The 27,443-nt window shown below is 35.8% G+C and overlaps 3 protein-coding genes across 5 annotated transcripts; 2 read left to right on the top strand and 1 right to left on the bottom strand.

Annotated features, from left to right (window-relative positions):
- Positions 1-1,423: 1,423 nt before the first annotated feature.
- LOC132631044 (serine/threonine-protein kinase STY13) lies at positions 1,424-11,067 on the top strand. The gene is made up of 6 exons (XM_060346645.1): positions 1,424-2,307; positions 2,786-2,918; positions 3,165-3,360; positions 3,881-4,005; positions 5,220-5,378; positions 10,413-11,067. The coding sequence occupies exons 1-6, from the start codon at positions 2,096-2,098 to the stop codon at positions 10,701-10,703; spliced, it is 1,116 nt and encodes a 371-aa protein (XP_060202628.1). The 5' UTR covers positions 1,424-2,095; the 3' UTR covers positions 10,704-11,067.
- Positions 11,068-12,728: 1,661 nt separating this feature from the next.
- LOC132630744 (uncharacterized) lies at positions 12,729-13,391 on the bottom strand. Its single transcript, XM_060346320.1, has one exon. It carries the CDS (start codon positions 13,389-13,391, stop codon positions 12,729-12,731), a length of 663 nt encoding a protein of 220 aa, XP_060202303.1.
- Positions 13,392-21,039: 7,648 nt separating this feature from the next.
- Positions 21,040-26,845, top strand: LOC132631043 (MACPF domain-containing protein CAD1-like). 3 transcript variants are annotated; one of them, XM_060346643.1, is made up of 8 exons: positions 21,040-21,952; positions 23,588-23,669; positions 23,766-23,826; positions 23,942-24,137; positions 24,263-24,346; positions 25,361-25,544; positions 25,636-25,799; positions 25,994-26,845. In XM_060346643.1, exons 1-8 carry the CDS (start codon positions 21,695-21,697, stop codon positions 26,621-26,623), a joined length of 1,659 nt encoding a protein of 552 aa, XP_060202626.1. In that variant the 5' UTR covers positions 21,040-21,694; the 3' UTR covers positions 26,624-26,845. The 3 variants fall into 3 exon arrangements, with proteins under 3 accessions (XP_060202626.1, XP_060202625.1, XP_060202627.1); XM_060346644.1 differs by having other exon boundaries at positions 21,903-21,952; positions 23,774-23,826; XM_060346642.1 differs by having other exon boundaries at positions 21,042-21,952; positions 23,588-23,826.
- Positions 26,846-27,443: the final 598 nt, after the last annotated feature.

Genomic DNA, 27,443 nt, shown 5'->3' with positions numbered 1-27,443 from the left:
AGGAAAAGGATTTTGGGAAACAACGCAAAGGAAACGAAGGAAATAACGATTTGAAGAAGCAAAGAGCAGTTGACAAGAATGATGACAAAATTAATCCCCCCTTTCTTTTTCGTATAAACAAGAGAAGATTTGGCAACAAATTTGTAATAGAAAGGACGGATCTGGAACACAGAGGGAAGAGGAAAAGAGAGGACAGATCGAAAAAAGTGAAAAAATAAGGGAATTAGGGGCTTTATATAGGCATAAGGAAGGGAACGGTTATCGAGGATCGCCACGTGTCAAGTCATTAATGTGAAGCGACGCGAAACGACGTGCAAGAGGCGGTTGACAGGAACGGACCATCCGGAATAAGACACGTGGCCGGCAAAGGGGAAGACATGACGCACCCATTCCCGCCAAAATAAGGAGATAAGGATAGGTCGTCCGGACGGTCGGATGTATGATTCATTCACTTCCCGTCACTCCGATGGATCGTTGGTCCGGGAAGCGTGGGGGCTATCTGTATACGGTAAAAAATCGAATACGGGTAAATCCGGGGCAACTATGGATCGGAGAGGAAAAAGGGGCGAGAGTTCGTACGAGGACATCACCTTCCCGGATAAGCACTTTGATCGCTGCCGAGTGGAAGCGCCATCTGACCCGGTCTCTAAGCCACCGAGGGTTCGGGATCTCTCCCCGGTGTCTCATCACCATTGATCCGGTGTCCGTGAGTCCGTTGGTCCGATGCGACCGTTGCTAGGACGCGTCAGTGGTGTCACATCATGGTCAGCTGCCAACTGTGCGTGTGTCAGACGGCGCCGTCAGTCAAATCTCACCAAACCCGTGCAGGGGCTGTCCCCTTTTATTACTATTTTATTAAACCCACATTGGAGGAGGCCTATGGGCTCATTAGTATAAATAGAGTGCCCCCTCCTCCCTTAAGGGGGTTGATTCTTCTTTTACTTTCAAGAGCATTTGTAACACAATATATATATATATATATATATATATATATATATATATATATATCCGGTTCTTGTTGAACCTCTTCAATCAACTCGTCATATGTGTAAGCAGCCGATATTTATGCTCCTTGTTTGTGTATTAAAAAGCGTTCTTATCCACTCTTTGTAATCCATATTTAGGCCCAAGCACATATCATATATCCACATACAAATTCAATTGGTTACCGAATCGGGGGTAAACAAAAGAGAAAGAAAGGTCTCTTGGCTGCATTCGATAGCTTTGACCAAAAAAAAAAAAAAAAAAAAAAAGATAGCTTTGACCAAAGCATCCTTATCTCACACACAATGTCCAAAATCCTCTAATAATATTATTCCAAAGAGTCCTCAGTGCTCTCCACCTGTCTAATACCCATTTGGTTACACTTTAAACGTGCTTTCTTTTTAATATTCAAGTTATCCCCCTACTTTTCTTTCTCTCTTTCACTTTATACCCCCACACTCTCAAGAATCATCACCGGAAAAATAGACATCTTCAAGAAACACCATTTTGATTGTAGATAAGAAGAGTTTATAGTACATAACAAAGTTAACCCAAATACCCCCCCCCCCCCCCCCAAAAAAAAAAAAAAAAAAGAAAGAAAGAAGAGTAAAGTTCGAAGCTTTATAAGGGTCTTCTTGAAAGTTGCTTGTTAGTTCCTCATCTATATATGCATGAAATGAAATAGTTTATATACTATATATTTAGCTGCAACTATAAGTTTGTCTTTGTAGCTATCTTGTTGCTTCCTTTGAACCTTCTTGCTTTTTTTTTTTTTTTTGGGGGGGGGGGGGGGGGTTTAAAAGATCAAGTCTTTTATTCTTTTTCAAGAAAAGGGGTTGTTTTTAAGTAATTCTTGGAATTTTAGATCGGTTAGAGTTGTTTTTCTTTTGTGGGGTTTGAAGTTTTCAATCAAAGTGAATTCTTGGACTTGGAAGTTAGCAGTTTATGTTTCTGAAAATTGTTTATGAGGGTTCAAGTTTTTTGCTAGCATAAAATATCCATAGTATTGACTTTCAGTGTTGAGGAAAGAATGGTTGTTTGCAAGTAATATTTGTGTTATTTTTTGAGGATGAGGCATTTAGGGATAATCTGATTTTCGAGTTTTGCAACGATGAGTTGCAGTGAGAAGAGTAGAGAAAGAGAAGAGGAAGTGAATTCTGTTGGCAGTGTAGAGAGATATGTTGAAGGTGTTTCGCGTAATGGATCAATAGTAGTACCCTCAACACAATTATCTATTGATGAGCGAGTGATGGTGGATCCAAAACAACTCTTTATTGGAACGAAAATTGGCGAGGGAGCTCATGGAAAGGTTTATGAAGGAAGGTATATAACGCCGTTCTTGAAATGTTACTCGTATTTGTTTTAGGCTAATGATTTGATTTGATCATCACTGTTGTTCTGCCATATTTCATTTCCTACTTGAAAATTGTGATGATTTTAGTCTATAGTTAGCTTTAGGTGATTCGTGAGTGTGACACTGTTCCATTGGTTTACTAGTTAGATGCATACTATATAATTCAGAAAATGTAGCATGAGAGTTTGATTGCCATTTGGAAACGGCTTAAAATTGGAAATTGATATATTTATTGATTCTTATGTAGTAACGGGGAGTAATTGTTTTCTTCTGGTGATGTTTCTAATTTGGCTATTCTCTGTTGTCATGGGAAACTGTCAAACGTGTCAAGTTCTGTCATTTAGACAACATGAAGATAAAAAAATGTTTTTTTGTTATTTGGATTATCTGCACCCTGGTTTTATTGTACATTTTTCATCTATCAGAAACTGCTTCGTGTCTCTCCAGGTATGGTGATCAAATTGTTGCGATAAAAGTTCTAAATGGTGGTAAGACCTCAGAAGAAAGAGCTTCACTTGAGGACCGTTTTGTTCGGGAAGTTGTTATGATGTCAAGAGTAAAGCATGAGAATCTTGTAAAAGTAAGTATCATTTTTCTGTTTCTTCCAAGTTGCTTAGACTACAGAATAATATTCCCATTATCTTTTCAAAGTGCTGTTGTTAACTTCCTTTGAGCAGCTGTTTTTTGTTAAGTTTAGCAAGCAGTATGGTGTGAGCTAGTAAATATTCTTATATATGGTTATTTTAGGTTCTGGAGTTAGCTCATGTTTCTTTTCCAATTATGTAACTAAAGTTAGTCTTTTCATTTTCTGCATTCTTGTCTGCAGTTTATTGGAGCTTGCAAGGATCCTTTGATGGTTATAGTGTCAGAGCTGCTGCCTGGAATGTCCCTTCGGAAGTACTTTGTCAGCATTCGGCCGGAAGTTCTTGAACTTAATGTGGCCTTAAATTATGCGCTTGACATTGCTCGGGCCATGGAATGTTTACATGCCAATGGCATTATACATCGAGATCTAAAACCTGGTACCACTTGGCTAGCTGAGCTGTACAAGAATTTTATTTTGTTGTTATTCTTTGAAATGTTAAACAGGCCAAATATTATGGTTTTAGACTATATTCTTTTATCCATCAATATTTTACTGCTGGAAGAGTTCTTTTTCTGGGTTATCTTATCATTTTATGTTGGCTCTTCTATGGTCAGTAATCTTAGTACCATTGAAGGAAGAAGTTATTAGTGCAGACATTGTGGTATATTTTTCTGGCTCCACCATTCACTTCATTGCTTGCTCTCTCAATCTCCTTTTCCTTTTATAAAAAGAACTCAATGTATAGGTAAGCCAACAGAGGATAGCTTAGATCATTCTTAGTTGATAATTTTCCCTTGATGTATGGCCGTATGGGTCAGTTTATGCTGCTAACTTGGAGTTTATTCTTAAGTTGGCATCACTCTTTTTTTACCTTCCCTATTTCATTTGTTAGTGTGCTTTTTTTTTTAATCTTCTCCTGTCTAAGAAAGAGCACATGTGAAATGTCATTCATGCAGACAATTTGTTGCTCACGGCCAATCAGAAGTCTGTGAAGCTTGCAGATTTTGGGCTAGCAAGGGAAGAGACCCTCACTGAGATGATGACAGCAGAAACTGGGACGTACCGGTGGATGGCACCTGAGGTTTGTATCTATTTAACCACATGTTAACCAACCCCATAATTGCACGAGTGAACCTTGTAGTTTTCTCCACTAGACATGTATATCAGCACCACTTTGAAAGTTGCTGCTTGTTATTATTTCATATCAATATATCAATATCTTTTTGTATGGAAGATTAAATTATTGGTAATATAAACTTACATGGTTGAATAAAATGGTTAGGGACAGTAACTATGATTCCACTAATGGAACTTGAGCAGACTACACTTTGTATTTTCTCGTCTGATAGATTAGTAAAGGCTGGTAATCAAGATTAAGAATAGGATTATGTACCTACCGCATATGACTATTTGCCCAAGTATTGACCCATCAGAATTATTTGCAAGATTGAGGTGAAAAGTGACACAGAGTAAATAGGTGATGATTTGAAAACCAAACTTCCATCCTATTTACCCGTTTACCCACCTCTAGAAATTGTAATACGCAAAAGGAGTTTCCTTAACTTATAGTAAAAAGGAAACCTATGCCCCTAGGGATCTTATTGTTGTTAGAGCAGTCTGCGATCCAAAATCTGCTACATACAAAGGCATGCTATTTAAATGGAGGGTGGGGGCTGTCCATTATCCACCGAGTTAACTGTGTGTCACTGTCCCTCAGGAATTTCTCGGTTAACCAAAGAAAGCATAAAAAGAAAATCTTCATATGTAATTTTTAATTTCTCTTCTGTTCTTTTGAATCACAATATTAAGATCTTGATCTGAAGTTTTATAACTTACAAAGGGATAAATGGAGCGTGTACTTTGGCCTGATGATATTCTTATCCAATTTATTATCTTAATGCTGTTGTATATTGTTCCACGATGTGGGATTTCACTGGGTTGTTGTTGTTGTTGTTGTTGTTGTTGTTGTTGTATATTGTTGTCATCATTTTCCAATCGCCTTTATAAACTACTATCCTTCTTGGTTAATTTGGTAATTTGGCGCCCTCAAAAGTGTATTTATTTTGTGATACTCCTATTGTAACTCCCCAATGAACTTTTAGGAGTCTACTATATATTTTATGATATGATGGTGTGCACTAATGCTTTGATCAAGTTCAAATCTTTTGTCCTTTCTCTCTTTGTACTTATTCTTTCAATTATGTTCTTACTTGGGTCAGTTTCAATACGTTTCTATGTTTTATCCTGATTTTAAGGTTACCCAATTATCTAAATTAAATTTTTTGTTTTTTGCAGTTGTACAGTACTGTTACATTGCGTCAGGGGGAGAAGAAGCATTATAATAACAAGGTTGATGTTTATAGTTTTGGCATTGTCTTGTGGGAATTACTGACAAACCGCATGCCATTTGAGGGAATGTCGAATTTGCAAGCTGCTTATGCTGCTGCTTTTAAGGTACAAAGGGTTTTTCTGTCTTCATCCAGCTTTTCCGTACAATATTTATTGCAGTAGAATGAAGTATGCTCTTTGTTATTTTTTATTATGACTGTATAAGAGCCAGCCCTTTGGATTAACTTCATTAAAATACCCAACCCTCGAGCTTGGCTTGCCCGAGGATTTGAAATCTTGATCTATGACTCACTTTTAGCTTGTGAAAGAACAATATAGATAATGCTGATTATCAGATCTCCACATCCAGATTAAACTTATGTGGTCGACAATGGCTGCTAATAAAGTGTGTTAAAGATGGTCTAAGAAGAACTTCTCTTTTCTTAAAGGTAATGATCAATCTCATTAATGGGTGCCAAGGGGGTATCACATCCAGTTAAAATAAGGATACTCAAGAAACGTACTGAAACACGATAGAATGATTATATCCTCCCAAAAACAGTCATCTTTCCAACCTTAGCTTGTCCACAAAGTTTAACTGATCTCTAGAAGAAAGGTGGTTATCCTTGCATCAAGGGTAAATATTGAGTTATCAAATACCCCCGGGGCTTGGGTTCAGCGATAAAGATGTGTACGCCATGAGTACTAATCCTGGCTGGTGAGCCCAGTTTGGTACTTAAGTATCTTTTCATTGGTACTTTCTGTCGAAGCATTCTTCTCTTCCTCTCCTACCATTATTCTAATTTAAACATTTTGAAATTGAGTTTCAACTTTTTGTATTTCTGTCGGAGTGACAACCCTTCCAGCTAACTGAGAAGTCCTTTGCAATGGGCGAAATCACCCAGGCAATGCCACAAAAAGAGAGCAACAATGGCCCAATTGCATTTATTATGAAGGGAAATGCGATTGACTGTTCCCCTAGCTGGTTTTTGAACAATTCATCCAAAGATAATGCAGTGTTCCCTTGTTGGTATATGTAATAAAAATACCTCACTTTCTCTCTAGAAGAAAATGAATAATTCAATGTAAAGTTGCTGTCGTTGAATCCTTTGGTGTTCTTCAACCAAACATATACTGGTTGACTTCTGGCTAATTATGTGAACCAAATAACTAGGCTTGCTTATGTCAAGAAGCTTATGTTGTGCCTTGAAATCGGAGTCCATCACTGAGGCTGTGACGAGAGTCTTCACTGGTTCTGATGATCTCAGCTGTCCGTTTGCCATGAGTATTTTTATCTGAGTGAAGATTGATATGCTCAATTAGAGATAAATGGAAGATGTAGAGATCCTCTAGTTCTAGAGAACCTTTAGTCTGTTGTAAAAGACTAATTTTCTTATAATTGGAAGCGTTATGGTAACAGAGGATTCATCTTTTCAATAACTGAAAAATTCCGAGGACCAATAGTACACAGTTCGAAACTCCGTGGATAATAGGTCATCCGCTCTACCGTTTTCAACTTAAATACTGGGTTTTTATCTGCGGCAGAATTCGAACTTGTGACGTATGCCTAACGTTCACACGACAGGCTGCGCTCCTACCACTAGACCAAAGGCTGGGGGACGGTTTAAGAGGATTCATATAGCTCATTTCAACAAATTTAGTATTGAGAAATAGTTAATTGATGGTTGATTTGTTAGACTTTTAGTGGGGCTAAGAGATGAAACAATAGGGTGGTGGTGAGAATGATTTGATTAGTCAAGTCTTTTATAAAATTGAGTTTGGAGAAAGAAAGAAAGAGTTTGATCCTATGAAAGGTGATTGCTTTGTGATCACTTGGATGAGCAAGAGACAAGATATGAGAGGATCTGAAAATACGTGTCGTAGGTATCATTGTTCTGCAGCACTTGTGTATATAAAAAAGTCAAGGTTACAAATCACATCACATGAAATAGAGATTGACAGTACCTAAATTAGTAGAAGTTGAATAGGCACTCAAGCTGAACAGGGTAGGTTTCAGGCAATCAAGCTGAACAGAGTAGGTTTCAAGGTTTTGATCCTGACAAGCTTACATATAAGTGAGCCACACTCAACTTTTTCACAACTTGACCTTGTTCTCTTACAGCAATATCCTATAAGAGTTCTCAAGTAGTAGGTGGTGTAATGAATGGTGGCATGACAAGTAGCATTTCTGTATGCTAATATCAAAGAACATTTTACCGCCTCAAACTAAAGAGTAATTGTTGAAGTGTGTGACCCATCTCATTTGAAGGCTTAAACTGTTGGGAAGAACACACTTTTTATTACTTATTACATTTTGTCTCAACACGCCTCTTCACGTGTAAGCCTAATTTTTTCAGTTAGCCAAACACGTGGAATATTTTTCTTCATTGCTGGTGGCGGTGAGATTTGAACCCAGAACTTCTTGCCTGCTCTGATATTATGTCTAAATGCATGACCATCTCATCTAAAAGCTTAAGTAGTTAGAGAGAGCACAATTTTGATTACTTAAGTATATTATGTCTCTAACATAAATAAAGATATACTTAATGGCATTGAGACATAAAAATGTTGCATTGCTAGTTCCTCTTTGCCAACTACTCATAAGTAGATTCAATCTTTTTGCTACTCTCGTTTGATCAGAGTACTCAAAAGCGAAAAATGCAAAAAAGTGTTAGTCTGTTGCAGCTTTAAGCGCAAAACACGAGTAAAGCGTGGACTTAAGCGAAGAAAAGCACCAACGGAAGGAAAAATAAAAAGTAGAAAGATATTGCAAAAAAATGTAACTTTAATCACAAATAATAATTATTTGGGATAATAAAATGAAGAACTATAATTAAGATATATGTGTGTGTGTGTGTGTGACTTTTAAAATTTTGATTTTGGTGAAAAGATGTAGCTTTAGACTTTTGGATTTTTACTAGCTAATTTTCTTGTATTAAATTTCTAATTTCTTATTCTTGAATCACTTTTTTTTTTTGAAAAAAGGCTTAAGTCATTTGTGGCCACCTAAACTTGTTCACAGATTCCGCTTAGACACTTCAACCCAGACTTTTACCTAATTGAACACCTCTACCGCTCCAGATTTGAACCATTTAGACACTTTTTTGATAATCAACAAAAAATATAAAGTGTTTATGATACACTCGCGGTGACGTGGCATAGTGACTAATGAAAAGATGAAACGTGTCATTTGGGTCCAGAATAATAATAAAAATGAATTATGGGGAGAAAGAAAAGAAGAACTATTGTTCAGCCAAAAAAAAAAAAACGAATTTCATTTTACCCCACCTTCCCCCTTTCCTTTGCTTTTCCCTGAACTCTCTCGCCGGCCGGCCGCCGGCGTTGTCCCCTTAAAATGCCGCCTTCTTTCTCTTTTTCTTGTTCCTATATTAGATTTGCTTCTTTCTTTTTCTTTTCTATAAGTGTATTGTTTGAAATTTTTAATTATGGATCTTCTTTTCAATAAATAACCCACCACCAATCACTCATGGTTCTTCCCCTCTGCCACTGCTGACCCTCCAAACCCCTCCATTTTCCGTCTTTTTTTATTTTATTTTTAAATCTGATTATTTTTTGGTCAAAGTTTATTTTTTTTGTAGCAGAGAGGGAGGGAGATTAGAAAAAAAAATCGTGGCAGTTTCCATTTTATCCGGGGAACAAGGTAACATTGGTGGCAATTGTCGAATTCAAAGAAAAAGGAGGAGGACATGGTGGTGATGGTGATTTTCAGATCTTAAAAAAGATGAAAAGATGGTTATTACAGTGGCGGTGGCATTAATGACAATGGCGGCAGCGGCGACAGGTCGGTGGTGTATGGTGGAGAATAATTTATGAAGAAGATGAGATTTTTTTAGAAAAATCAGCTAAATTTAGACCTTTCACGCGTCTATGGTAAGTGTATTACTCACATTTTGCCATGTCACCAAGAAGTGTCTAAATGGTTTAAATCCGGAGTGGTTTAGGTGTTCAATAGGTACAAGACTGAGTTGAGGTGTCTAAGCGGAATCTGTGGACAAGTTTAAGTGGCTGCAGATGACTTAAGCCAAAAAAAAAAAAAAAAAATTGGGGGCAGGGGAAACGGGGGAGGGGATTACAAGGTGTGGAATCGAACTCTCACCAACAGGGTGAAAGTCCAGGTAGCCAACCAACTAACCAACTAACTGAGCTACTAAGATTCCTCTTAGTCATAATCACTAAAAGTTCAGTCATGACGGTTTTTTTTTGGAAACTGGTAATGTTCAGCCATGACGTTTTCTTAACAACACATGTATCACTTTGTCAAGTATATCCATTGTCTAGTGTTGTGCTCTTAAAGACAGTCTATTAGGGAAGATACACTCGCCTTAGGACCTGGACGTGTAAATTGAAGCACCGACTAAGTGAGGCAAAGCGCACCAGCTTGGCTTCACCAAGATTCAGGGTTTAAACGCTCTTTAAGCGAGTCTTTTAACTGCAATGATCCCGAGAAACTTCTCCTACTTTTCTTTTGGAGTTGCATCAAATATTGTCCACTTTCCTTGTTAAAATCACAAAAAATCGTAGGGGGCTCGTTTATTCTCATAAACAGTACCCTTTACCATATTTTTCATATATTATTCAAGACGTCTTTCCAACACTTCTCTTGATAATCATACCAAGTAAAAGTAGACAAGCAAATTTGGATGGAGAACTGAATGCATCAGGAATGAGCTCAATTGCCCAAAAATCCCTGGTTATGCATGTAGCAAATTTTAATTTAAATTCTATCACATGGTCTGCGTAATTGTTTATTTTCATTTGTATGATGACCAAGATCATGACTGCTTCAGGGGATTCTTTCTATTGATTATAATTAGGTTTCGTAAATCGTAACTCTTGTTGCAAAAGTCATTGTCAACATTCCTTGGCATCCATGCAGTACATTTAGGTGTATGTGAGGGTAATTGAAGTAAAATTGTGCTCTTAGATGGGATGTGGTAATCCCCTTTCTTTTTTATAGTGATGGTGCAGTTTTAACATTGGACTGAAGAGTGTAAGCTAAGCTATTGTTTGTCTTTTGACTTTTTCCATGAGATTGATCTTCATACTGATCATTTACTGTAGTTCTTCTGAGTTCTCCAATTAACACATGGTGTTCTTGTTGCTTTATGTATTAAATTTGTTTATGACCTGGAAATGCAGCAAGAGAGACCTAGTATTCCAGAAGATATTTCTCCAGACTTGGCATTTATCTTACAATCATGTTGGGTGGAAGACCCTAACATGCGACCGAGCTTCAGCCAGATAATTCGGATGCTCACTGCATATCTCTTCACACTTCCACCGCCCTCACGGTGTGTACCAGTAACAGAATCTGTGGAGCAGATTGTTTCCAGCAATGGTACTATTGTTGAGTTTTCTGCACGAGCAAAGGGAAAATTTGCTTTCCTTCGCCAACTTTTTGCTGCAAAGAAGGTTAAGAACTCACAGTAAGCTGGCAAATTTCTGACACTCGCTGGTAGGACATCTTTCCAATCAGAGGGATGAGAAGTGTTGAACAGAAACAATGTTAGTCGACTAACCAATAAACAAAACAAAGGAAGAAAAACAATAGTTAATGTCATTGTAAAGGAAGTTTGTTACCTGTACTCTCTTGTTCATATCCAATCCTCTCATTTTTATGGGAACCTCTGTAGTTTAGGCCGTATAGTAACACTTTTCTTTTGCATTTATCACTTGGTATCAGGATGGTGATGGCTGCTTCCTGACAGATGTTTCTAACAATATATGTTGCCCTTTAGAATGCTATTCATCTTAAGCTAATTTTATAAATATATGTTACACTCCTATTATGGTAGGATTATCTTATTCTTCAATTTTATTACTATTGTTGTATCTTTTGCTTTGGTCATCTTTATTATTTTGATGTGAGTACTTTTCTTCTTCAATATTTGTGTTGTAGTTTTTTTTTTAACTCTTGCATTTTTTTTTTGGTTCAAACCTATTTATGAAAACTTTTTTTCTTGAGCTGAGGGTATATCGGAAGCAACTTTTTTACCCCACAAATTGTTCCAACCTATTTTTTTTTTTTTTTGAAAAGGTAACACTTGTATATTTATTCAAAAATCAGACCTGCCACAAACAGTTACAGGTCTCATAGTTACAAAGGAGTATAGAAGATCTTCAATCCTATAACAAAAACTTATATAGAACCTAAGACATCCATAAATGATTCTAGATCTTCCATATACTTCTATTTACACCAAAAGTAGAATAAAGCAAGACAATTCATTTTCATCTTCGGTAAAGAATTACACTTATTTTCAAAACATCTAAGGTTTCTTTCACTCCACACAGACTACCAGATGCAAACTGGTATAATTCTCCATCTCTCTTTGTGGCCAGAAAGGTTGGCATAACTATTCCACATCTCCAGGACTTGAACAAATTTCTCAGGCATTATCCATGTTAACCCTTTCAAATTGATGAATAAACTCCATATCTGAAACGTAGTCTTGTAGTGAATAAAGAGGTGACTAACAATCTCTGCTTCTTCACCACAAAAGAAACACCTTGGACTAAAACTAAAACCCCTTTTCATGAGATTTTCCTGACTTAGTACTGCCTGCTTAGCTAGCAGCCAGACAAAACAAGAAACTTTGTAAGGGATCTTAACTTTCCATATCAATTTCCATGGCCAGTGGTCAATCTGGTTTCTGTAAATGTTAAAAGTCTTGTATGCCTCCTTGACAGAAAACTTGCCTAGTTTGTGATTCCCTCCGAGAACCTCAATCAAGGAGGACAAATTAGTTACCTTATTTACTGGATATACGAAGCTTTTATTCCAGTTAATGTGTAAACCTGATAGTGCTTTAAAAAGGATAAACATCACCCTAAGAATCTTTAGTTGCTCCGTGTCAGCATCACAAAAGATCAGAGTATCATCAGCATATTGGAGATGAGTAATCTCCATATCTTCCCCCACTCTGTTAGAAACTTTGAAACCCTTAATCCATAAATTTTCTTGAGCAGTTCTTAGCATATCATTGAGGCCTTCCATAGCAATGATAAATAGGAAAGAAGATAGAGGGTCACCCTGTCTTAAGCCTCTCTGAGAGGGGAAGAAACCTGTTGGAGATCCATTAATGAGGATAGGAAACTTCACTGAACTAATGCAAAATTTTATGCACTTGATCCATCTAGAGGCAAAGCCCCTCTTAGCCAGAGTTTTTAGAATAAAATTCCAGTTGAGATGATCATAGGCTTTATGTATATCTAGTTTGCATAAAATACATGGCTCATTGCTTCTCAGTCTTGAGTCCACACACTCATTTGCCATAAGAATAGCATCCATTATCTGTCTTCCTTTGATGAAGGCTAGTTGATGATTATCTACCAATTTATGCATTACCTTCTTAAGTCTTTCAGTCAATAATTTGGAAATGATTTTGTAGATGCTGCCTATCAGGCTGATAGGTCTGAAATCTGTCAGCTCCTTGGCTCCCATCTTTGCTGGAATCAAAGCCACATAAGTGGCACTAAACTTTTCTTAAAGAAGCATCTATCATGGAAGTTTTTGACTGCAGCAATCACCTCCTCACCTACCACTTCCCAGCAATGAACAAAAAAATCCATTGTATACCTATCAGGTCCAGAAGCTTTGTCTCCAGCACATAGTTTGACATAGTTCAAGATTTCTTGGTTTTCAAATTCCTTTTGCAACATATGGTTCTCTTCTTCTGTAATTCTGAGGCCATCTCTAATACCACAAGTTGGTCTCCATGATTCAGTTTCAGAATATAGTTTCTGGTAGAATTCAACAATTTCCTTCTTAATTCCTTCAGGATTCTTGATAGTCTGTCCATCAACATTCAGTTCATCAATGTTGTTGAATCTTCTGTGTGAATTAGCAGTTTTATGAAAGAACTTAGTGTTCTTTGCCCCCTCCTTCAACCACAAAGCCCTTGATCTTTGTCTCCATGCCACCTCCTCCTTCTTAGCAATTTCCTCAAATTCAACAAGTAAAGCAGTTTTTGAATAGATTTCCTCTTCATTCAGGGCCCTATGTTCATGAATTGCTTCTTGTTTTGCAAGCTGGTTAAGGATGGATTGTTTCTGCAAAGCAAGATTACCTTGAGTAGTTTTGTTCCACTCTTTCAGTTTGTCTTTGAGTGCTCTCATCTTGAAGGCTAAAGTGAAAGCTGGCCTCCCTTCGCATACAAAAGAGCTCCACTATTCTTTGATTCTCTCCACAAAACCTTATGTGAGTAGCCACCAATTTTCAAATTTAAAGTAGGATTTCACAAGTTCCCAATTTCCACTTTGGAGCGTAATAGGTGTGTGATCAGCTATAACTCTACTAAGGACTGATTGTTTGATGTTCCTAAACCCCTTATCCCATTCATCAGAAAAAAGAAATCTGTCTAATCTGGCTGCTATATTCATAACCATCTCCCTTTTTCCAGGTAAAATGGCACCTTATTAAGTAAGGGGCTAGCAACCCCATGTCTTCAATGAAATCAGAAAACTCAGTCATTGCTCTGGTGATTCTGATACAATTCATCTTCTCTGAGGAGAATCTAACAGTATAAAAATCCCCACAAACCACCCAAGACCCAGTGAATAAACCTCTGGTAGATCTAACTTCCGACCATACTTCTTCTCTTTTCCTTTTATCATTAGGAGCATAGATACCAGTTAGATACCAAATAAGTTTTTGGTTCTTACCAGTAAATTTGCAAGTTAGAGAATAAGCCCCCACACTACTGATATCACCTAACTAGACTCTCCCATCCCATAACATGAGAATTTCACCCTTGGTACCACTAGCTTCCAGTTGACAAAATTTAGCCCATTTGTTTTCCTTTATATCATCTTCAATCTTAGTCTCTTGAAAGCAATAAATATCAGCCTTCCAACTGAGAATTTGGTTTTTTATTAGGTTTCTCTTCCTAGCTTTTTTAAGCCCCCTTACATTCCAAGAAACAATGTTGACTGTTATTGATCACTAGGATAGTTGTATCCCCCTCTGATCCTTGTACCATTACTTCTGAAATTGCTCCCTATATCCAAACTTTTTAATTCTTTGAATCCTTTAATAGTTGGAGTTGCTATCAGCTTTGTTTCTGTTTTTTCAACAAAATTCTGCGTCATGCTATCAATTTTCATAAATAGCATCAAAGCTTCCTTCTTGCACCCCGATATGTGCACCTTAAATTCCTCGCTGAATTTGATGATACTTTGTTGAATCCAGATTGGGATGGTAGAGTCCAACTCTTTTCCTTCCTCAGGACTCTGCTGGTCTAAAGGGACAACATCTTCAATAGTGATCAGAGATGAAGATTCCCCATCACTTCTCAGTAAATTGTTCTTATGCATGTGAGCCTTCTCCAATGGAGAAGGAACTATTGAACGATCTGCAGCCCTTTCTGTTTCTTCTTGTCCATCTTGTGTTTCCCGTTCCGCTTCTTCTTGCATAATCTCTTGGTATTGATCCATCACTTTTTCTCCTACATCATTCCTTCTTGGCGTGATAGATACCATTATATCCAATTCTGGAGAATTTTTGCTTAATGGTAAAGAAGAAGAAGAAGAAGGAAGAGTATTTTCCTTTTGCTTGATGATCGCTCCTTCCCAAGTCGTAAATCTCTCTAGAAATCTAGAAGCAATTTCTTTCAAATTAACGAGATATTTGTCAGGATCGGCTACTAGGAAGGTTCCTGTGGGATTAAATAATTCTGAAGGGGTTGCACGTGACCCCTCACGTGGACCACTTAAGTTTGGGTCACTTTCTTTCTCTTGTTGGGCCAAACAATTAGATCGATTTAGGCCCAAAATTACATCCTTCGCCAATCCACCAAGGTCCACTCCCTTATCTTTATTTGAATTAACCCCTAGCCCACGTGCCCTAGCTGGACCACGTGCAAAGTCAGCGAGGTCTGACTTTCTTTGAAAAGCTGCTCCCATACCTTTTCCTAGTGACTTCGATAACTGCTGAATGAAAACTTCTCCTCTTCTTATCCGACGGTAAATTTCGCCGGAGACTCTACCCAAACTTAAAGAGTAAAGACACATCTGCCTTGCTCAGAGTCACTTCTTTAGGGATCTCGCTACCATCACCCCTGACTCTGATTCTAGCCGATTTGAGATAATTCCGAAGTTGGGTCTCTTCCTCTGTCTCCACCCAGCCTTCACAATAGTCCCCAATAACTTTAAATACTTTAGATGACTAGAGATGGAGGGGCACAACCACAACTCTAATCCATACAGAGTTTGGTAAATTTTCTTGATTGATGACCCCCGACAGAGGGGACCACCATTGGAAACTGATGTGGGATCTTTTCCTGTACCACTCTCCTTTCAGTACTTGCTCAGCAACATCTTTGGAGGCAAACTCAAAGAGAAATCGATCTTCACCCATCTCATAAATGTTAAGTCCATGAACCTGCTTCCATGAAGAGATAGTCCATCTTCGAAGGTCCGATAATGTTGGGACTTCTGACGATGAGAAATGACCAACTAAACATCTATCAAGAGTACCATTCTGGTGGTGTTCAAATTCCTCCTTTATTTGTATAATTTCTCCCCTCTTTAATGCCGAACCACCAACCACTTTTTTGTTCGACCATTTAAAGTTTCTAAATGCGTCTGTGTATTGAAATTCCTTGTCCACCAACCTAGGCTCCCCCACATTAAATTTCTCGACAAAGCTATTGATGTATCTACCAATCTTGTCAGCCAGATATGTCCAACCGGCATTAAAAGATACTTTAGGGATGATTAGTACAGCTCTCCTCCTTCCACATAGACTAACAATGCTAATATGCCTGCCAAACCATTAAAATTCCTATAACGGAATGTCTCTGAGAAGCTGTCTCTTCTCTTCCATCTTCTCACCACGTTACCTCGCGTTTTTGACGCCTCTCTTAGGTTCTGTACTATCCATTCCATTGTCTTCTTATAAAAGGAAACTCTTCTGATGAAATTCTTACCTCTCTCAGTCCAGTCAAACCAAGGTTCATCATTGTTCATCGATCTTGTGATATCGTATGACTTAAATCCTATCGCAAAATAAATGCTATTGTCCATAACTAAAGGATAAAGGAGAAGCAAGGAAAGAGAAGGGATTATTCCGGTGATCAGAAGGATCACCGGAGGTAGGTAGAGAAAGAAGGAAGGAAAGAGATGGGATTATTCCGGTGATCAGAAGGATCACCGGAGGTAGGACCTTAATCACAAAGTAACTTTAGTGCATTACCTCGGGATAAGTACCAGGGAGGGTTTCTGTTTCAGAAAATACCTTTTTTCTTGAGCTGAGGGTCTATCGGAAACAACCTTTTTACCCCACAAAGGTAATGGTAAGGTTTGCGTACACTCCACCCTTCCAGACCTACACTCTACCCTTCCAGACCTCACTCGTGGAACCACACTGGGTATGTTGTTGTTGTTGTATATGTCATGCTTCTATTTATGTATTAGGATGCCGTTTGAATGAATGTTTTTGTGTTGTTTTCATACTGTACAATTCTTTTCTTTGTGGGATCTTTTTCCACAAGCCACCAGAAGCAAAATCCGGTATTTGTTCTAGAGACTGTATAATTGTTCCAGAGTGACTAGAAAGCGACTTTAGTGTGGTATAATTAGAACATATTTTTTCTGCATCTCCCAGCCATCCTATTTTGCAACAGTTATGTATGATTTTAGTATCTCAAAAATGTGCAGGTATGGACGGTGTATTACTGCTCACACTTCTTAACTTAAACAAGTGTGAAAATATTTGTTCTGCAAGACTTATCCATTTCATAGCTACCATATCTTATTTGCTTAAATGTGTAATATTGAGTGCAGTTTCCACATGCTAAATTCTAATCATTTTGTTGGCGACTTTTTATCAGTGTTTAGTTGAGGTTTTGAGTTCTTTTAATTTATAGGAATATCAAGAAAATGCATCATATCAATTTCAATTAAATAATGCATGTGGTTTATACATTTAAGTAGGAAGCAAATAACATAAACGGTGTAACTATATAATTTTATTATTAGTAGTTAATAGGTGTTTTATTCTTTTTTCCTCCTCTTTTACTGACTCCATTGTTTCTCTTTATAACGTGTTTATGCGATTGAGAATGAACGTAAAAGTAGTATATGATATATTCTATGAATACTGAAAAAATTGAAAACGAGTACAAATAATTACATAGCTGACTTTAATTAATTTGTAATTGAGTCATGATAGTTGATTGATAAGTTGCTTGGTAATGTTTTTTCATGATGTATGAGAGAGTTTAAAATGTGAGGGTGCATGATAAACCCCTCTTAACTGATTTAAGCTGCTTATTCAATTATATCTGATAGTCTAGTGGGAGCAAAGGTCCAAGGATCAACTCTCAGTAATCCCTCCGTTCACTTTTACTTGTCACGTTTCACTTCTTGAAAGTCAAATTACATGAATTTTGACGAACATTTTAAGATGTATTTTTTCATCATATGAATACAAGAAGAGTTGCAACTTATAGTATTTTTCGTATAGTTTTCGAACATCTAAGTTTTAATTTTAAAACATCCAATTTAACTTCGAATAAGTTAAATTGACTTTCGAAAAACGAAAAGTGATAACTAAAAGTGAGTGAATGAAGTAAATGTTATACAAAGTCCAATAACTCCATCTCTATTTATTACTTTTGACAATGTTTAGTCAACTCTACCAAGTGTTCCACAAAAAAAAATTAAAAAAATAAAATAAATACAAACATCCATTTTTAAGTTGGAAATCTGCGGATCAACTCCTAGTAAATGTTATACAAAATCCTATAACTCTATCTCCAACTTATTACTTTTGTCATTGTTTGGTCAACTCTAATAAGTGTTCCACAAAATAAAATTAAATACAAATATCCATTTTTAAAAATTGGAAATCTGAGGATCAACTCTTTAGTAATGTTATACAAATCCTATAACTTTATCTCAAACTTATTACTTTACATTGTTTGGTCAACTCTAATAAGTGTTCCATAAATTAATTAACTACAAATAACCATTTTTAAAAATTGGAAATATGAGGATCAACTCTGACGTCATTTATCTTATTATATGTTGCTATTAATGCCTATTATTATTATTATTATTATTATTATTATTATTATTATTATTATTATTATTATTATTATTATTGTCTTGGCACCTTTTCTTAAGCCGGGGGTCTATCGGAAACAGCCTTCCTACCTCCCAAGTAGGGGAAGGTTTGGGTACACTCTATCCTCTCCAAACCCCACCATGTGAGAATACACTGGGTATGTTGTTGTTGAGGATCAACTCTGAGTAAATGTTATACAAAATCCTATAACTTCATCTCCAACTTATTACTTTTGACATTGTTTGGTCAACTCTAATAAGTGTTTCATAAAACAAAATTAAATACAAATATCCACTTTTTATAACGGGAAATCTGAGTTGGTTCATTTTTGGTCAACTTTAACAAAGTACTTTACTACTTTTGAAACAAATCAGATTCCTGTATTTATTAATTCAAACCGGAAAATTTGAACAACCAATACTTTTTCCCTTTTCGGTAGTAGAGAATTTTAGAGGTTTAATTATGATGAGTTTAAGTTTATACACTAATATTGTAATAAATATTGACACAATCATATTATTTATAAGGTAATTATACGTAAGCTTTTACTATAATAAATAATAACTGATAATCTAATAAAAATTATAATTTACCTCCTATAATAACTTACACTATATTGGTGGTGTACATTTATTTACATTATTAGTGTATATAGATTAAATCCAATTACAAAAATGAGCTAGTTCCAAATAGCCCGGATAAGAAATCTAAAACAGAAATTGATAGAATTATGTAAAATCTGAAATCCTATTTACTCTCCAGATAGGATAGTTATGAATTACTCCATTATTGTTAAATTTGTTTTATGCTGACGGTCAATTGATTGCAATTTCCTTCTTTATCTAAGTTTGAATTTTGAAAAAGACAAAAGTGAAAAAATTGAATTTGGGATAAAAAGATAATTAAAGATGGGTAAAGGGGTGGACATGGTACGGTATGTTATGGTATTGGAAACGTCGGTAAGGTAATTTCGATTTTCGCTTTTCAAAAATATGATATCATTATCATACTAAATTAATTTGATATGGTTTGGTATCTTTAAGTACAATTTCGTTATTATATGGTACAGTAAATCGATATCCATAGTTTGTTCAACTTCGACTTACATATACTCATATAATAGAGAATTATGATTTTGGTTGTTCAAGAAACGTCTCAATTATATCGTACTAACACCTTAGATATGTAAGAATATTCAAAAGAAAGTATGTACAAGTAATCCCCTTCGTAAATCAATTACACAAAAAGAACATTTCAATTAACACAGATTAGTCAAAGTTCCAACATCTAAACAATTAGTTTTGTACTAATATTAGTTTATTTATTTGTTAGTATTATAATACCAACATATATGAATTTTATATGTAACTATATACTTCGGTAGGATATTATTTTTGTAAATACCAAATAACTTACCAACTACTAAATTAGCTAAAATGCATATCGAATATCATAATATTAAAATTATGATATAAAAGAATTCGATATCGGTATCTACCTTAGTATGCCCGCCCCTTAGGTAAATCTCATTGCTTTTGCTGATTTCCTCAAATATTATCATGACACACCATGTGAACATCATAAGTGAAAGTCTACTCACGTGTACTCCCTTTAAAGATTTCTTAGTCGTACGATCATATCAACATTTAAACGAGAAATTAATCAACGGATCAGATGTAAAGTAAACGTACAACCCAGGTAAACCAAATGGAGCATTTCCCTAAGAACAAAACACCTCTCCCTCCTGCCGATCTCTCCGCTACAAAATAAGTGTTAAATTAGTAAAAAATAATTATCCCAAAATAAGTAATATTTTAGAAATTTATGATAAAAGTCGGCAAGTGTTTTCAACTATAATGTCCTTAACATTAAAAAAATAATCCACTTTAATATTGCTCAATTCTAAAAAATATCTAATAAATAAGGATAGTTTAGTAAAATTCACATTGAATTTGTTGATTTCTTAATAGACGTGATTTTTGCTAAATTGACACTTATTTTGGGACCGAGAAAATAGTTGTCGAGTTTTCTTTTTGTACAACCCTTAAGAAATTATAATTAAAAAGTATCTTTTACTAATTTGCGCTTATCTCTCTTTAATAAATATGCATCCTAATTAATATAGATTTGACCTAATAGGATAAAATTGAATAATTTCATCTTAATTTTATAAAATAACAAGTATTTTGCAATAAATATTTTTAGTTGTCAAGATTACTAAAAGTATTTATCCAAAAATACTTGTCATTTTATATAAAATCAAGATGAAATTAATTATTTTTATTTCATTTTATCTTTATTATTAAGTATTCATGAAAATAATCAATATTGATAAGAGTGTAATTTATAGAGAAATAAATAATATTTATAATAAAAATGCACAAAGGAAATATGACAAGAAAAATGGTACAAGAGGTAAGAAGTTGTACCAAACAAAGTATAAAGTGCATCCCAAACTTAAAAATAGAATATTTCATCTTATATCATTAATTTTGAGATTATTTTATCTCATCTCCTAGATGGTATAAATTAATCCAAAAAATTAATAAATTAGTTTCAAAATTATAATTAAGAAATAATTTTAATTACGTACCGAACGACCACTAAAAGTCTGAACAGTCAATGCCTATTTTGGACATAAATGTCAGAATTAGATACTGAGACAGAAACAACAAAAAGTACACAGTAAAGAAACATAAGGAGTTGCTAGATAACATATATTCAAAATTTTTTGAATCTATTTTTTTTTTAATTCATGTCAAAATGAATAAATTCTTTCCTGATTTGGAAACAAATTCACTTTAGGAATAATTTACGGCCACACAAATTTTCAAGGCTTATTTTGAACCACAAATTTCAAAAGCCTTCATGTTTCTTAAATATCGTGTCCAGTCAATTGAGTTTATGTCGTGCCCAGTCTAATGAGTTTATATAAATTGAAACGGAGTATATATATATATATATACCCAAGTTTATGTTTATATATAGACAGCTAGACACAGATATCTGAAATCTCCATGGAATATTCAAGATCAAGATACTTTTACACTATTTATGGGTAAACCTTTTCTTGGTAGTATTTTCTTTAGTCAACCTTAAAACAGCTCTATATACTTGACTTAACTCATCTTGAGAGTTTTTTGATATATGGGGTTGTAAAAAATTACAGCTTTTTGGTTAGTGGGTTGGTTGTCTTATCTTGAAAAGATTGGAACAGTTTTTTTTTTTTAAATTTTTAATTAATATTACTGGGTTGTGGATTGATTGTTTCGAGAATTAGTTGAATTGGGTTTTCAGATTTTTGTATTGGATTAAACTTTGTTTTTGGGGTTAAACAAATTTTTGTGATGTGATGGAGGATAAGGCAGCAGCTTTTCATACAGTTATAAATGCAGTACAGGCACTTGGTAGGGGGTTTGATGTGAATTATGATACTAGGTTGCTCTATTGTAAGGGAGTGGTTGGGTCTAGGGTTGTAGAGATTAATGAAGAACATACAAGGGATCTCTGTTTATTTGATGATATTGTTCTGCCAAATGTCTCAAAAGATATTAAGAACTTTCAAGAACCTGGTGGTAGGGATGGAACTAGTGTTTGCTCTTATAATGAGGTATGTACTAAGTTGTTATGCTCTATTTTGAGTTTTTTAATTAAAAGAATCATTTGTTACTCTTTTTTTGTCAATCGATGAAGCACGCTGACAGCTTTTTGATGTTGAATTGATATTTGAAACGAGCGAAATGATTAATTACGTTAAAAATAAGTGCTCCAAGTTTGTAATCTCATGTTTGGAATTGGAAACATTGAACATTATGATGGAGTGCATACATTTGATTGTTTTGAAACAGTAGTCTCGATATTTTCATGCTATGCTCAAATTGCAACATTGAATGATTCTTTGGTTGAAGTTGATTTCTGTTTAATCCAGGATATAACTTGTATCCTTTTTTGCTTTCCGGAGGAAGAAAAGTTAATCTTTGTGCAACCCTGTTGTCAGTTAATGGTATTTATGTGTGTTTTTTGTATGAATGTTTTGCATGTGCTACTATGTTTAGTGTATGTAATAAACATTTCAGGCGAATGAAGGCGAAGCTACTTGTTTAGGCCAGTTGCCAGTTAACGGTATTTATGAGCACTTTCAGTATTCATGTTCTGCATGTGGCTGTCATTATGGTATGTAATAAACATTTGAGGAGAAAGTAGCCACTTGTTTAGGCCTGTGGTAGAGATGAACTGAAGAAATATATGTTTAATAAGATCTTTGCGTGGTGCCATAAGATTAGAGATCAGAGTTTGTTATTGATTAGTTAATGACACACCCCAATGAAAAGGTGACGTAAGTGAATCCCGTGAAGCTAACCTCAAAATAACATTGTTAATCCCAGGCTTGGATTTGGGTGGAAAAGTTGCAAAGTAGAAAAAATAAAATTAGCATAAATCTTTGATGAAATCAATATAATCACCCATATACATAGTTACAGGAGGAAGGGTGGATGCACAAATGCGATATTTGAAGCTTTCAATGACCTTATCTTCAGAGATTTCTGTATCAGACTAATTGTTTAGTTAGATGGGATACTGAAAAGGCTAATATAGCAGTCAAGTTCCAAAAGAACAGTTTTTAAGGGACTGGATAATTATGCTTCATCGTCATCGTTCTAAGACATGATCATTCTGGATATAAAAGGCTAATATGGCCAAAATATATGAACATTACCTTAATCTGCTCATTTTCCGGTGAAGGAGAACATACTATGATGGTATATTTGTACGTTGTATTCTCAAGATGATGGAGCAAAATGTGATTTTTACAAAGAAATATATTCGCAAAGAAGTCACTGAGTTCCTGAAACAGATCACACACATACATATTTTTGCTTGTCTTTTTCATCAATATCATTGGCTCTCTTCATGTGAATTCTATATCGAGAAATGGTTTTCCGGTCTTATCTGTATCACGGTCATGTTTCTTGGAAATAATTCGTGAATTATAATTTCACAGCCTTGTGGTCCGGCCCTTCCCCGGACCCCGCGCATAGCAAGAGCTTAGTGCACCAGGCTGCCCTTTTTATAATTTCACAGCCTTATTACTATTTTCCATTTACCTTTACTTGGTACCTTCAAATATTGTAACTAAAACTTAGTTGAGGGTGATAGCACTTTTTGTTGATATGTAGTTTCTGGTACTTAATCCAGTTTCACCAAACTTTTCCCACCTAACGTGTTTGATTGTTGTTGATTGCAGATGGTGGAATATTTTAATAAAAAGGCTAATCTATCAGGCCATGATCCTATTGGTAGCTTCAGTGTTGCATTCAGTTACACTGGTACAAAGCATATAGATACTGCCAGTACAAAGACACTCTGTATGGATGGATTTTTCATACCGCTTTCTAAGCTTCAACTCATGACTTCCCCTCTAGTCTTGCAGGAAAATGTTAAAAGAGCTGTCCCAACATCATGGGATCCGCCAGCATTGGCAAGGTTGGAATTCATCTTGGTTGTTTTTTTGTTACAAGTGTCTATAGTTAAGGTGTAAGATACCTTTTCAAGAGCTTCTATTATCATCTAAAGCAAGGGTTACTCCTGTGTCTTACAGCTTCATTGAAAATTTTGGGACGCATGTAATTACATCTGTAACTATTGGTGGAAAAGATGTAATTTATGTTAAACAGCACATATCATCACCTCTGTCCACTGTGGAAATAAAAAATTACGTTCAAGACATTGGAAATCAGAGGTTCTCCAGCACAGAAAACCTTACAAGTTCAGGTTTATTGAGATACAAGGATAAGGCTAGTTCCATATAATTTCTTTGCTTTCGATCTCAGAAAACCTTTATTTATTAGTGTTTTATATAGTCTGTTTCATCCTTTGAGAAATACTGTTCTGACTCTTCCTTTTGTTTAAAATTTAACAGGCTGGTGATCCGTCCCTTTTCAATAATCAGGGGATATATCCCCAACCCGCTAGTGCGCCATATATTCCCGGAAATGGAAAAGAGGTTTGTCACCTTCCCCTTTGCCATTTTTCTTGTTGGTTTCTTTTGTAACTTTTTAAATCCCGTAAGGTTCGCTTGGATTAATTTAGGATGACGAACGGAGGCAAAAATTTAATGTGTAAAATCTGTTGTACTATATAGGGTGAAATATTATTAGAGGATTAATACTTATTCAAATGTCAAGGTCTAAAATACCCTTTATCCTCTTAATAATTTTTTTTTAGTAATTATCCTCTTAATAATTTATTTGCCTTTTAATGTTTTATTGTGCTGCAAAGATTATTTGATACTCTCACCAACCCTATTGTGTTGCACACTTCAATGTTTAAGACCTCTCAAAATTTTTGACGTAGTTCAACAAATAATTATATTTATACAATCTCCACAAGTTTTAAAACCTCAAAGCCTTTTAACGAATTGACCAACTATTAATCTAAAAATTCATATCAAATGGGATAGAGGTAGTATGAAGCACGAAATTTGGCTGAAAAATTATATGCTTCATAGACATGTCAAAAACATGATAAATTGCCCTAGCTTTGGGGTACTGAAATGCTTTTTCCTCCAGATCCCGAGTGAAAGCTATTGTGTTGCCTCTAGCCTGTATGCATCTGTATCGTACATACACGATATATATTTGTTGGAATTACAAGAATTGTCCTTCAAACTAGGTAATAGTTTCACATGATCTCATACTTTGCCCAGCTGGATGAATGAAGCAATAGAGGAACAAGGGGGAGTTGTGTGTGTGTATGTGTAAGACCAAGAGAGAGTGAGTCCAACATCAAACATTGGAGGATAAAGTCTTTGAGTGTCAATTTTATTGTAGAGCTCTACCTACTACTGGCACGTTTTTTATTAAGTTTATTGATGGTTTTATTGAACGAATAAAGGGAAGGTTTGCTCTGACAGTCTGCATAATTGCTATGAATCATCTGCAGTGTTAACTTTGCTAACTTTTCCGATTATCAATGGGAGCTTGAGGTTTAACTTTCTTTTGGTTGCCATCTCATGCAGGATGTTACAGTCATTTTCAGAAGAAGGGGAGGGGATGATCTGGAACAAAGCCATACTCAATGGGCAAAGACTGTTAGATCTTCTCCAGATGTTATTGAGATGACGTTGGTTCCAATCATTCTGCTTCTTGAAGGGGTCAAAGGGAAGGATCATTTGGCACGGGCTATAAGTCTTTATCTTGAATGTAAGACACTTTATCCTTCAACGACATATATAAGCAGTGAGCTTCCTTCATTGATGGTGATAAGTAATCCTAGTTGCATGATTTCTTGCAGACAAACCTCAAATCGAGGAGCTTAGATATTTCTTGGAGTTTCAGATCCCGAGAGTATGGGCCCCTGTACATGACAGACTTCCTAATCAACATCGAAAGGAACCTGTTTGCCCGTCTCTTCAGTTTAGCATGATGGGGCAAAAGCTTTATGTTAGCCATGAACAAGTATGCTAATGTCTTTGTTTCCAAATTTAAGGAGGTTACTGGTTGATGCTGAAGTACAATCTGAAGGATAGATGAAACAAAACGTTTAGACCATAATGTTTCTCATTTTCGGATATCCCGGCCATCTTTTTTACTTCAGGTAATAGTAAATCATCAAAGGCCTGATCTCTGCTCTTGGTCTTAATCCACTACAGGTGTCAGTGGGACGTAAGCCCGTCACCGGCATGCGGCTATATCTTGAAGGGTCAAAGGGGAATCGACTATGCATCCATCTTCAGCATATGGTTTCTCTTCCTAGGATCCTCCAACCATACTGGGAAAGTCATATAGCAATTGGCGCTCCAAAGTGGCAGGATCCGGAAGAACAAGATAGTAGATGGTTTGAACCGGTGAAATGGAAGAACTTCTCACATGTGAGTACTGCACCAATTGAGAGCCCTGAAACTTTCATAGGAGATCTTTCTGGTGTATACATAGTTACGGGAGCCCAGCTTGGAGTCTGGGATTTTGGGTCGAGAAACGTTTTGTATATGAGGCTCTTGTATTCTAGGTTACCAGGCTGCACTATTCGAAGATCATTGTGGGACCACACACCGAATGACAAGTTAAGGAAACAGGTCGATAGTGGGAATAACAATGGTGATCAAAGCTCAATTACAGGACGGAATCTTACAGGCAATAAGTTGGCAAAGTTTGTCGACATGACAGAGATGAGTAAGGGACCTCAAGATCCTCCAGGTCATTGGCTTGTCACAGGTGGAAAACTTGGTGTTGAGAAAGGGAAAATTGTTTTGAGGTTAAAGTATTCTTTGCTAAATTATTAGTAGTTAATAGTGTTTGAACATGCAGCACCTGGTTCTAGAAAGGGAGAGATGGTGGTGTTTTTAGTATATATTGGTGTTTTGGTTGTTGTTGTGTACTCTCTATATGATCCCTTTGGAGAGGAATGTATACTTAGTGGTTTGGATGTGTAAATTTCTCAAATTTCGCTGCACAATTATCTTCTCTATCTGGAATTAGTTCTTCAGAAAATATCACTTATCTTCTACGTTGTCCCAAAATGACCAAGTTTAATGACTTGACCAGTCAGCTCTTGCTAAACAGGAGATTCTTTTGATATTTTCTGCATATATTATTATAAACGTAGTACTCTCATAAATGGAGGGTGAGAAACAACCTAGGCACCAAGAAAGTAAACAATGCTGATTAGGACCAAACTGTGAACGTCACAATATTTATCATCGAGCTTATAGTTCACCCAATCATATTGATTTCTCTTAAAGTGTAGCATTGCCACTTAGCAACTATAAGTGGTAGTAAATGTTATTGGATAACCCCAAACCTCGCGGAAACGCATTCGATATTGTCTCTAGTTTTCGAATGCTGAAGCTAAAATACTGCTAGTCAAACACCCTCGTATAAATTGGGATGGAGACAATATTTTTTATGTAGTTTTTAAATATGTTTAAAAGATTCTATTTCCAAATGTAGTGTCAAATTAAGAAGTTTGAATCTCCAAAAAATGAAAAGAGTCGCGTAAATTGGAATATAGGAAATAGTAGATTATTCACATCAATTAATATAATAACATAACATTTGCTTCTACGTAGATTACAACTTGTTTCATTATAAATTTGCGACAGT

This window comes from Lycium barbarum, chromosome 3, assembly GCF_019175385.1.
Source record: "Lycium barbarum isolate Lr01 chromosome 3, ASM1917538v2, whole genome shotgun sequence".
NCBI classification, from domain to species: Eukaryota; Viridiplantae; Streptophyta; class Magnoliopsida; order Solanales; family Solanaceae; genus Lycium; species Lycium barbarum.
Note: the sequence above shows the minus strand (reverse complement) of the source record. Positions and strands in the feature narration are given on the sequence as shown.